The 13928-nt window shown below is 35.7% G+C and overlaps 1 protein-coding gene across 1 annotated transcript; it reads right to left on the reverse strand.

The window, feature by feature from the left end:
• Positions 1 to 9556: 9556 nt before the first annotated feature.
• hoxc13a (homeobox C13a) lies at positions 9557 to 13466 on the reverse strand. Its single transcript, XM_007239345.4, has 2 exons — positions 12649 to 13466; positions 9557 to 10848 (listed from the first exon to the last, which is right to left on the reverse strand). The coding sequence occupies exons 1-2, from the start codon at positions 13310 to 13312 to the stop codon at positions 10592 to 10594; spliced, it is 921 nt and encodes a 306-aa protein (XP_007239407.1). The 5' UTR covers positions 13313 to 13466; the 3' UTR covers positions 9557 to 10591.
• Between the last annotated feature and the right edge of the window lie 462 nt (positions 13467 to 13928).

Below are 13928 nucleotides of genomic sequence, written 5' to 3' on the forward strand. Positions count from 1 at the left end.
GGCCTGACCAACAGCTTCTAGTTTATTGCAATCTGACATTTAACATAGTTAAACCTGGAGGCGCACCTGATTGGTCATTTCGGCATCACGTGAAGGAACCCTACTCGAACTCTACAAGGCACCACCCACTTGGTCTACGTTAGACAAAACAAAACATTAACTTCTGTTTTACGGATTTTATATGCTTTTTAAAAATACTATTAAATATCTTATTAAAATGTAAAAAAAAAAAAAAAGAAAGAAGATTTTCTAAAGTCTTTGACTCTGCCTTCTCCAATCTGGTCCACTGTTCGCTCTTTTTTTTTTACCAGAAATATGCAAAACTGTACCTGTAGGTGCCTTAACATATTTATTAGCCAGCAAATATTATTTAAAAACAGCTTTCACACACAAAAATATATTCTTACTTTACTCAGAGCGTGCTCATGACATCTTGTTTTCGTGCAAATTACGGTTGAATTCAGTGTCATATAAAGCTGTGATGATCCACTTTTACAGGCTTGTTTTAAAGACTGATGCTCAGAGCTGCACTACACTCGTATTTACTGTAACGGGGTCAGCAGGTTGAAACCGTTGGCTCTGTAAAATAAGATGATATTCTATAAGGTTATTTTAAGAGCGTAGCCTATATTTCAAATAATATGCTCTCGTACACCTCACTTGAACAACTTTACCAGATACCCCTCTATAAATACTCGCAGCCAAACTCTAGCAAGATTGTTACACATCTCGCAATTCTTTTATATGAACTTTACGAGCTGGAGGAGGGTATTTAAATGATTCAACGCTTCCAAATGCACCAATGCACCACGCTGGACCGTTTTAATTGATGTGTGATTACAAATACGCAGATAGTGTATAGAAATCAAATAGAGCCTGTGCCATTTTAATTTTTTTAAGATTATATATGTGTGTGTGTGTGTGTGTGTGTGTAAAAAAAGGCACAGACTATATTTGATTTCTATACACTACATATATAGTGCAATGCAATGCAATAATGCATGTGAACATTTATTTATTTATTTTAATTTAGCAAAAACTCAAAATATATAATTAAAAAATTGTAAAATAAAAATTGTAATAATGTTTGTGCGCATGCTCCTGTGTGTGTAGGAATGTGAGATTGATTATCTTTGGTTGTTGCGGAAATTACACATTTAAAGCAATATTTTGTAGTGTTACGTAACTTGACAACAATTGTATATTTTAGGGCACTTGCTTATATTTTGTCTTTCCAATTAAAACTTATTTATATTGCCAAGTTCAAATGCTTGCATATTAACAATGATGCAAACATACACTTGCCAAAAGGAAACAGGATAACTTGAAACTATTATCTCCTTCCAGCCGGAACGAACATGAAATAATAATAAAAAAGAAACAAGAAAGATGCTTTCCTTTATCATTGTTATTCAAATACAGTCCAACAATACAGGTATATAGAAATGCCAAATGCAATAATCTACGTGCATCATATTTACTACAATATTTGGTTTGAAAGTTTTAAAAATATTTAATGTCGCGTAAATTTAAGTAAAATACGTTGCAAATCAGCTTTTAAAGGGCGTGCTATCGGCAAAAAATGTTCTTTTGCAAAACGTGAAAAAACGTGCATAGCCCCTGCATATTTAGCGCCACAACTTGGTGCTACTTGTTTAGCATGTCGATGTTTCCACCTTAAATTATCACAAATGCTCTTCAAAGTTGCTTTAACAATTTAGCTGCTAAAACAAAAGACTAACCATTCTGTTTAAGAAATGCGACTTACCTCATATATGGGGAAAACGTGTCCAGAATAAAAAAAACACGTAGAAAGTATTGGTTGTCAGTTCAAGGTCAGTGTCTAGTGCACCGTCTGTGTCGTACTGAGCAAATTGTCTTGGAAACCCCTTCCCGTCCAGACAGGGCAATATAGCATAAACAAAGGCCTTTTTGGTTTCCCAAAGGCACATGTTCTCTCACTTTCAGGCCCTGCACTATTTTTACTGCAGTATTTTCCAAAATACAGTGAACTCACAATGGAAATAACCGCAACAGTATAAATAAATGCATATATAATATGTGGGGAACAGAAGTAGTTCATTATAGATGCTTCGTGTGCTTTAAATTGTTTTTTTTTTTATGAATCACTTGCGCATGTGACGTGTAAGTAAACCCCTTCAATTATTAGAATTATTAGGTGTAATTATGTTGGTAAACAGTTTACAGTTTACAGTAAGTTTACAGTTGCTCATCATCAGAATTAATACATTTTTTAAAAGGCTAAATACAATAGCAATAGACATTAACAGGCTTCTTAATATATATATATATATATATATATATATATATATATATATATATATATATATATATATTTAAAAAACTTAAATCTGAATTTGCATATTAACTTTTTAGTAGTTATACATGGGAAATGTTATAATAATAATAATAATAATAATAATAATAATAATAATAATAATAATAATAATAATAATAATAATAATAACAACAATGATGATGCATATGCGCATCTTTGATTTGCTTAAATATTTTTCCCTACATAATAGTAGCGCCGGTATGCTTTAAATAAGCAATGGCTATTGGACAATTTTCTAAAAAACAGTATATTATATTAGACAAAACTTGCTGTTTTAATGTTCGCGTCATCTAATACTAAAACTAGGTTTTCCTATTTTATTTTCGTAATTCAAGCGTATAACGTAGGGTAGGATCTTTAATATGTCAAATAATATTATACTTATATTATACATAGTGTACGCATTGTGTCTAAAATGTGATCTAATGTTGCTTTAAAGTCCCCCAAAAAATTGCTATATGGAAACAGTACCACACAGTACAACACAGTACAAGTACAGTAGTACAAATACAAAAAAAACTATAATAGTGTTCATGCTCTGTGCTCAGTTTTTTTTAATATTATTTCTGATGTTCTCATAATAGCACATCAAACATAATGTCACAAATATTTTATTATATTAAATTTAAACTATAATCTAACTATTATTGTTGCTTTTTCAATTATTTTCGTTTAAGCAGTTAGTGCAGTATAGTTTTTTTCTAACTCACCCATCAATACACAGTGTATTTTTCTCAGTTATGTAGCCAATTGTGTATTTATCTTCTTTTACATGTGCAAGAATTAGTTTTTTTTCAATGAATTGCAGGAAAATCATTTCAAACGCTGTGCTTTAATGAAAAAGCAAAAGCATGTTTAATGACTGCAGACTTGTGAGCACGAGGAAGCTATGTAGATGCTAAACTGCTCACTTCCTGATATTTCCACCATACGACCACCAGAGGATATCAGCCCCCTTTCTCTTCAACGCTCTGCACACTCTTTACACTCTTTACACAATACAAACCACCAATACCACTCCATCTGAGCTACGAGGGGCGAACGGATTTTAAATAAACATTTATATTTAATGTATTATAAATATTTAAGTTTTGAGGATAGTGCAGCAACTTAAACAAGGTTTTGGGTCCTTTATCTTTTATACTGTTTGTTGGATTTTTTTGCAGTTTTGTGTTTTTGTTCGTATAGAATATGTACTTTGTATATAACTATAACTATTCATAAGATATGACTATATATATATAATTCGTTATTCGAGGGTTTAAACGTTAATTTTAATTTACTCCTGTATCAGATTTTCAGTGACGTGGACAATAGCATATAAAATTATTCTTTTCAGTGGAAAGGAAAGGACGGGACTGTTTATTTTTATACCCTTATAGATTTTCATATATATGTTAATTCAATATCTAATCGGTAATATACAACCATTGTAATATTGTTTTTTTATTCTTTAACGTTTTTTATATTCTCTCCTGTATCGAATGATAGCACATATTACATATACATTACATACACATAACGTCTATATGTGCGTGCGTGTGTGTGATTTGTGTGTGTGTGTGTGTGTGTGTGTTTATATATGTGTGTGTGGTTACTTATGCATGTGTGCTAAAATACTACTGAATACTGAATAACACTATTTGTCTACAGCATAGCGCAGAGCTGAATTATTTCCTACTACTTTCCTTCTGCTTTCCTGCTACTACTACTACTATAATTCAACTGCTATAATAATAATAATAATAATAATAATAATAATAATAATAATAATAATAACAATGTATTTATTTTCTGTCGCATTCATTCTTTAGAGCAAGTAGGCCTGAAATGTTGAACGTGTCTTATGTTTATTCTGAAATATATGTCATATAATTATCATAGTATATTATCTAATATTTTGCGATATATCTACGCAGTGCTAATTACACTAGACATGATTCACGAAACCGTATTGAGAAATGTTTAGCCTGAAAACTGAGGATGGTTTCTTGTTCGCGCAAGATATTTGGAAGCCGTACAGTGGAATAAAGTCACAGATCTGTGTTCATGAACTTGCGATTCACATACTCATGAAATCAAAGAGACCCAACCAGTCATCCATATTCAGCAATGCAGACTTTTTCCGCGCTATAAATAAAGAAACAAGCCCTACCTTCCAACATGACCCTGTAGAAAACTGTAATACCTCGCTTTTAGAGACACGTTGCATCCTGTACCTGTGGCCATAACATGAAGGGACACAGTCTCCTGTCTCCCGAACTGTCTTTTGGAGACGTAAAGGCTCTACCTGCCGTCGTGGTCAGTATAATGTGCGACTCACTATGAGAGAATTCAACCATTGGCGGTTTTTGAATTATATGAGCTGAGAACTGCGGAAGAGCTATTGCGCGTTGAGCAAGTCCCAGAGAGAGAGAAAGAAAAAAGAAGGGAACCGCAAAGATCTACTTTAGGTGGTCAGAAATGGCAAAGGCATAGTATATATCCATTTCCCCCTTTTTATGCATTTATGGCACGTCATTAACTCGCGGCGTCTAGACAGGGAAATAACACCTTGTTTGCTTGCAAACAAACCGCGGGCATTCAGTGTCCAACCCCCTATTTATTATTCACAAGTCTCTGATGTCAAGGTCAAAGTGACTGCATAGTCATGGTCAAGGGTAAGAAGTCCGTGACGTCAAGGCATTGAAGAACAAACTATCAAACAGAGTGAGACTGTTGAGATAAAAAAAATACTTAGCTTCAGATAATTTACACTATATATAATCGTTTTACGCTATTAATTTTAAATTCGTCAGTGCTACTTAATGCGTACGCTTTAAGTAGCGTGTGCTCCTTATCTAGAAGGTGAATTAACATGAACAATGCCGTCGGAATATATAAAAAAAAAAACATATCGGCTAATCTTAAACCCGCTCCCTTGCAGGTATTCAAAACAATATCTATTTTAGATTAACAAATAAGAAAATAATAACATCATATCTCGTGAAGTAGTTTGAACACGTTTCCTATTGAGAGTACTTTATATATCTCTACATGTATATATACATGTACCCAGATGACACAGAAACATTTAGCATTTTTGTATCATATTTAATGGGTTTGTTTATCTATTATAAATATCAATGTATTTGTTTTCACTTAAAAATATTTAAGTATGACTGGTGCGCCTCCGTCTAGAAAGCGATAACAGCCAAATTGTGTTTTTATTTTTCAAATAGAATGCACCTTGAGCACCTTGGTAAGTTTTCGATGCAAAAATAGGAGAAATTTGATTGGATTTTTTGACGTTTGGAAAAAAAATTAAAACAATATATTTTACAACATACTTTGTACTATAAAGCATTGCACAAGGCTTTAACAAATAATCTCATACTGTACCTGTTTTCTTCACGGGTGTGTGCCTTCGTGCAGTCTGGCGTGGTGCTGATCTGGGGTGCGTTTCCCGTACAACGACGGAGCCTAGCATTGAACTAACGTGGTACGATGCATCGTTAAACTAACTAACATCTGAAGTACGACCGTTTCCCGAAACCATCGTACTTTCTTGGTACCACAGAAGTCTGAACTATGTTGGTTCGAACCACCGTGGTCTTAACTAAGGTGTTTCCAGATGTGTTCGGCCAGACTTTCCCAGCAGAAAACGTGCAAAACACACAATCTTTAAAATATTATGCCAAAAATATGTTACTAATGTATCATTTAGGCTATTTATATTGTAATTATCACCAGAACATAACGGACAACAATACTATTAATAAGATAACAATGAACTGCAAGTAAAATGTAGACAATAATTGCTATATATTCATTATTATTTGTAACAGACAGTGTTACTTAAAAAAAACATACACATATTTGCTATTGCAATATATTTTTTAAATAAAATAATCACCATTCTGAAGAAGTCTTATTAAAATGAGACATGAGAAATGTGTGTTACTCAGTGGTTCAGCAGAGCGCCTACGACGTGCAGCGCGCGGTGTTCTGTCGAATTGTGCAACCCATCGAGATGTGCTTCTCAACACCAGCGCCCATGTGGAAACATTTTTTATTTATTTATTGTTTTTTTATGGTAATTCTGTTATTTTGGTTGCATTAAACAACCAGAAACCCCTTGCCATTATTTCAGAGTATTACAAATGCGTAAATGACAGCTGATGATAATGAAAGTAATTATAAGTTAGCAATAATAAAAAAAATAAGGTTTATAATCACCCTAATAACCCTAAACTGTCTCCTGATATTTTGATTCAGGCTTTCCAAATATTCTACCGAAAGCATGTTTAAATATGGGGCTTTTTCTAGCAATTTTATATTTAAAAATTAAATATGCACTAGGATAATACGGTTTGACAGGGTAGCAAAACTCGACAGACACTGGATGGAAGCCTAGTTCGAATCCCAGTCGTGGTTTTATTCTCTTAATGTTTTATTTCATAATGGCAATTAATGTTATTATTTTACATATATATTAATGTAGCCTACATATTTCTACGTATTTCCTGTAATATATTATTTAACAAATACTAATTGATAACATTTGTATAGGCCTAGAAACACGTTGTATTGGCTAAATAATAAATTTTCTTTATTCACACTCTGTCTGGCCCTGTTACCTCCAGAGGATAATTAGGTAATTCAAAACACCTGCTTATTGCATATCTTATTCACAGAGTGCATATAGCACAATGGGTTTAAAAAAATAATTATTAACTATTTCATAAATGTTCACAGCACAAGTTATCTTTACTCAAGAGATGCCTGCTTGAATAATTAACATACATCTTTCCAAGACTGTAAAATACATTTTAGCTAAAGAGCACTTCTCTTTTCACTACACTGAATTCATGTTTGCCAAATAAAGCTAAATGTTAAAGACATACATTAAAAAAAGGACTGAATTTTATTATTTTACCTGGGCGCACATGGGTAAAAGTGAAGTGGCTCAATTAATGTAATTAACACAAACATTAAACAAATAGGTACACTTGATATCTTAAATCCTCGTGCAGCAATATTAATGTGATTTATCAGCTTTCTGTATCCTACCGTCCACCGTCTGCACTAATCACCAGCAACTAAGCTCTTAACGACAGGTCTAGAGCTGTAGTTGGAACGACGCAGCTGAACCACGGTAGTTGCGAACATTCGCTGGAACCACGGTTCTGGGAAACACCTGAGTAGCTTAACTAAGGTTCGCACTATGCAAGTTACTAACGTGGTTACCTCCATAGTTCCAACCACGCTTTTGGGAAACACCTGCGTCGCAGCTGCATCGTCCAGACTATGTAAGTTGCTAACGTAGTTAGCAACTACGCTTTTGGGAAACGTACCCCTGGATGAACCAGAATCCCCAATGTCATGCTTGTTGAAGCTGTGTTGTTTTAGAACTTTCGGAGGGATTATTTATTTTCAGCCTTATGGTAAAATTGATTTGTTGCATTGAAAATTAATACTTATTTACACAAATACATATTTGCGTCAGCTGAATGGAATGTGGCTCATAATAATAATAATAATAATAATAATAATAATAATAATAATAATAATAATAATAATAGTTTATTTTATTTTCAATAGTCTTTACTGCAATGTTTTGACTAAAGAATATATACTATATAGCTATGAGCAGGAAATCCCTATTAACTCGAATCCAACTATGTTTCTGTATAGGACTAATGCAGAACACTCAAGCGTTCATACCAAAATACTATTTCAAGTATTAAAATCGTCGCCGTCATATCCTCTTATCTCCTAAATTGCAGCTTTTCCAGATAAGGAAAAACTTACTCAACTGTCAGATACTTTATAAAGGTTTTATTATTTTTTCAGATTTAATTCATTTTTAATTTACATTCATAATCATATTTTGACAAAGAGTAGAGAAAACCCGTCGTATTAGTTTTTAACCGCAACTACTGATCTCAGTAATTGCAAAAGCAAAAAGCGAAAAAATGCTTCTCGGCATTCTGCTTTAAAATACAATATATATATATATATATATATATATATATATATATATATATATATATATATATATATATATATATATATATATATATATATATATATATATATATATATATATTAGTACAGTTCTTTGAAATTTACTAATGGAAAGTTAGCTGTATTTGGTAAAGCGGTTTTGGCCAGTGATGTTTATTAGTAAGTATTATTATTTACTAAATGCAAGTTGCTTTGAAGCAACTTCAGGTACCGAGCCACTTTACGTACTTAAAACTCAAAATAGTTACTTTTTTGCTATCAAATAACTCACCAACAGAGATCTGGTTTAACATTGCATATGTCGGGGACATCACAACGTCATTTGATCATCAGAGAAGCCAAGCTATTTTACTCAGACTCCAGTTCTTATTCAAATGATTCCTGATTGCACCTAAATCAAAATTTTAAATACACAAATGCAAGATCATATCAAAACGTGAAAGCCATAAATGGAGATACGTTTTGTGCCTTACAGCGGCGATGTTCAGTGACAAACAACTAAATATTGTATTCAAGAGTTTGTATTCCGAAGATGTGTGCAACCTTGCAATGATAAAAAAAAAATTTGGAAAACTAAAATCACGACAGGTCAAAAATCACTATATTTAAGTGCGCTGAAGTTCCTGCCTGTCTCTTGTGAGGAAATCTACATTTTCCCGGGCTTTACGCTGTGAGTACAACTCTCGTTTGAGCAGATTAATGTAGGAAAAACCGTGAATGTGTAATTGTGGTTCTAATACATGCAATTACTTTATTATTGCTAAAAATAACTGAAAAATACTTTGCTCTGCTTGTGCCCGTGTACCAGTAATATGATTACATGGGAGAACAATTATGTTACACGGGCTTCTTGCAGTTAAGTAAGCTATTATCAACTGTTTTGTATACAATATATTTATATCCTCTTTAAAACGCATCACAAATAAATAAATTATTAAAGAAAAACAGTGTAGCCTTCCATTGAATTTGCAGTGGGCTCATAGTTGTCCCAGTGCATTCCCAACAGACAGAAATTACAAGTTTAAAATGTTCAGTAAGACATATGTTACTTATTATCTTGGGGATAAAGAATACTATCTCAATATTCTACCTTTGCAGCCCCGCTCAATCTGAAGTATCCATGTGATATGCGACAGACCATGATTTCCAATGATATTTGGCACTCAATCACAGGCAAGATGCAATAAATCCAATTCTTTCCATTGTCATTATTTATTTAAGAAACACGTCTCCATTCAGTACTTTAGGAATTAAACATCACAATACAGTTCACATACTGCACAGAAAGAGGTACAGACTAACAAGGTGTGTGAACAGCTCCGATGTTTTACTGTATATAATTCTATTTATAAAACAAGAAAGATTGTGCATTAACTGTAATACTACATGAATTGAACTGCTTACAATCATTCCAGTTGCATGGCAAATACATACAATTCACTGCTGAAAAGGGGGAGGGGGTGGCACACAGACTATCATGAGACATTCCGATTTACAGCCCTGTCATCATTCGCGAGAATATGAATTAAATAATAAAGGCATTGCACTGTACAGTTAAACATTAGCAGCCTGGTTGACCTTCGGCATTGAAAGTAATGTATCCCACAGCAAAACATTGAGCTTTTTTTCTTTAGTTTTGTTATTTTTTGGAATTTTTGAAGGCTTTTGGAGCAAAGCTGAGACCTTCCGTGAACGTTCGTCTTCGAGACATCTCACAATGTTCGTTTGCTGTAGCCACTTGAGGTTGTTCTCAAGTTCTCCTCCAGCATCGGGTTGAGAAGTAAAGTCTACTCATATTCGTTCTTGTGTTTTCGGTCCTTGCATGTTTTTTTCTGCTGTTTTTTAGACATTAATAAACACACGGGGGAAGTTCACGGTTCCTTTTGTGTCATCTGAAGGTGTCACGAAACTCAAGTGTCCCTTTTAAACTTAGATTTTAAATATTATATATTTATATATGTACATTCATATAAAAAAAACGTTGAAATGACTTGTTTTGTTGTTGTTTTTTCACAGTTTAGGGGCATTGCCTATGTCCCCAAAAGCTTAAGCATGAGCAGGTTGTGTGCATGGTTTAGGATTTAAATTAAATAATGTGGAACAAGACTTGAGAATGAGGGGGTGGGATGAGATATGGCCTCGAGTGCATGTTCTTCATTCGTGTTTTTAGAAGAGGTAAAATAATCAGAGTGTCAAAATTCAGAAATTCAGATGGACATTCCACTAGGTGTGCATGTGGTTATTCGACTTAGACTTGCTGACGAATTTCTTCTCTTTCACCCTGCGATTCTGAAACCAAATCGTGACCTGGCGCTCCGAAAGGTTGGTTGTAGCCGAGATGCGTCGTCTTTTGTCTTTTGTGATAAATTTGCTGGCCGCATATTCTTTTTCCAACTCCTTGAGCTGTATCTTGGTGTAGGGAACACGTTTCTTGCGTCCTCGTCGGTAGCTGCTGACCTCAGGCTGCAGAGGGACGACGTCTGAAAAAGACAAGAGCGTCAATCGTAGACTGTCAACCGCTTCTTTGACATTCCTATTTTAAAATCCTTATATTGCTTGTAATATAGTTCTTTAAATTTTACTAGTGGGAAGTTAAGCTTAGTTGAGAAAATGGTTTTGCCCAGAATTGTTTCTTGCTGTCGGTGGTTTAATAATAATAATAATAATAATTATTATTATTATTATTATTATTATTATTATTATTATTATTATTATTATTATTAATATTATTATTATTATTATTATTATTATATATTTTTACAAGTTACAAACAGTACTGAAATTACAACGTTTTTTTTTCAGATGATTATTTACGTTTTGTAAAATAATAATTATTGGAGACCAAAGTCAAAATCAAATCTCAGAAATAATTCTTGATAATGAGTGGTCCTGCTTTACAAAAAAAGCACTCTGCTTCACAAAACGGACTGAGGTAAAATGAGGTAAAGGACAGAGTCCACCTGTCATGATTCCCGCTTGAGATGCAGCCAAAACTTGACAGCAAGCCTTTCCTAGTCATTAAGACGATAGATAATGGGTTGGTGGCATTTCCTCTTGTTGACAATATAGTATTGTCTCGCGGATGTGGTGGAACGGAGGAAAAAGATAGTCGTAAAATGTGAAGGGATGTGAGAAACAAGAAAACAGACACATCTTTATCTATATCTCCTCAAAAGAAACAGGAAAAGGAAAAGTAATTAAAATATTTACCAATAGTGACTATTTTTGCAAGTCTTTCACGCCTGTATAACAGTTGTTGGTGTCTTGCCTTCATGTGGTCTAAAAGTGCGCCTGCGCTGTGCGCACATGTATGACCGTCTATCTGTCTGTCGATTGGTCTGGCTGTCTTTCTGCTCTCTCTCTCCCTCGCTCTCTCTGTTTATCTAGGGGGGACTGGGATTGTCAATGGAAGGCACACTGAATGGAGGGTGACATAAATTCAGTGTTGTTGCCAGAATGTCTAAACCTTTAAAAATAACCTTGCACAACTTAATAAAACCCAATACAATTAGCACAATTAAAGTACAATTAGCCTCATGCCACTTCAAGGCTTTATTGTACCAGCTCACGTTTCTTTGAATAACATTGAACTTGAGTTTGCAATCCTGGAATACATTTCCTTGCATGAAGCAAATAATGAAAAATGACTTTTGGCATCTGCGGAGCGTCTGTGACACATGGCCTGACCACCGCTCTTCGGACACTGCTGACAAAGATTCAGCGATTTATAGGCGCACCACAAACAAGACTATATTGTACAGGGGGAGCAAAGGTAGCTGGTGTTGTCAAATCCTTATCCAACCTGCACGACTACAAGGCTTAACCTCAACAGTAGGCGCCATTTATAACGTAAGAGTTAATGTGGCTATACCTCTGTAGATTTATAAATATATATATAAATGATTCACTGTTTCATGTAACTTTGCTGTAGAATAATGTATTTTTGCCCTCATCAAGCTCTTTTGGTTTTGACACACTTAACATTTTTAGTCTGCAGGAGTTCAATCAATATTACTCTGACAAAAACAGAAAACCTTGCAAAACTGCAATATCTAATATGAATGTAGTGATATATAATGACAGCAGGCTTTACAAAAAATGTCAATATCAACTAATATAAAAAAACTGCAACCATAAAAACAAAAAAAGGCAAAAAACAAACTGGAATCCAGCTTTGTTCCGGTATTTGTTCCATATTTAAAATAAACTGAATTTATAATAGAAGACCCCCAACACACACACAAAATAAACCAAATCCGAAAAAAAGAATTAGGGTATACCTGGAAAAGGAGATTTCCAAAGATGCGACGACTGCGTTTGTTCCTTTGAACAGTACACCTGCCCATCCCAGCCGTTCGACAAAGCCCAGTGCTGGTAGCCCTCCATTGGAATCAGGGCGTCGTGCCGCGGCTCAGGATGCGCGCTAATGCTGGGCACCACAGACACATCCAGGTAGCCAGGGACAGCCTGGTACGAGCCGGCGAAGCTGGGGTAGAAAGCGAACTCCTTGGCCCTGCTGGACAGCTCCTCCGTGGGCAAGGCGCCGTTGGGCTCCGCGTACTTCTCCGCGGGGTGGTACGAGCACGGCTTCTGCTGAAGGTTGACGTTGTGCGAATGTGAGAGTCTGCAGCCGTAGTACGGGTTTCCGAACGGGTAACCGTAGCCGAGAGAGGCGCTAGAAGACGTCTGGGGCGCAGCGCACTGTCGCGCCGCGTCGGGGGAAGATATATCCGAATAGACGGAGCCCTGGTGCGTCGCGATGGTACCAGAGTGGCGCCCCAGCGCGGGGTGCGAGATCAGGTCCCTGCAGTGTGTGGCAGGGCAATTCCCGGTCAGTCCCTCCATGGTCTGGCTTTTATTTGAGGTACTTTCATTCGGGCTTTTTTCGTACACGTACATCAAGGTGTCCGCCCAGCGTGGATGCAGCACCAGCGAAGTCGTCATATCACGGGCTGCCGATGCTTTTTAAAAGTCGACTACTCCAAGACGATGCCTCATTTTCCAACTACAGTTTTACGCGGGCGCATGCGCACACCGACCCCTTCGCTGCGTCCGGTTCATTAAGGCTCGGGGCACGTGACATGCTAACGACCCCGGGGGAGAGTTGTGCGGCCGAGCGGGTGTGGCCATCCCTTTAAACACGCGCTTTTTTGCGTTTCACGGCTTCCTTCTGGGGCGTTAAGCTGACGCGTATTGGCCAAGCGTGCCACCGACAGCCACTCTTAAAGGGTAAGGTGCAAGGGGGCTGAAGTTAAGGCAGACGAAAACAAGTCGGCACGATTTGGCCGACAAGCATGTGCACAAAAAAGCAAGACCACGGGTGCGAATTTGATTCCCTAAACCAAGAATCAAGCTTAGGACACAGAACATCTTTTAAAGTACATTAATATAATTAAACAAAAAAGCATTCGAGTCCATGTCATATCTAAGTAAATATGTTAGTATAAACCGTGTGATGTTCGTTTGTAATTTATAAAATAGGCTGTGTATGTCGTGTATTTAAACGCCGTTTTAAATCAGGCATCAATATGAGTAACCTACCTTGATGAAAAGGTATAGC

This window comes from Astyanax mexicanus, chromosome 13, assembly GCF_023375975.1.
Source record: "Astyanax mexicanus isolate ESR-SI-001 chromosome 13, AstMex3_surface, whole genome shotgun sequence".
Taxonomy (NCBI): Eukaryota; Metazoa; Chordata; class Actinopteri; order Characiformes; family Acestrorhamphidae; genus Astyanax; species Astyanax mexicanus.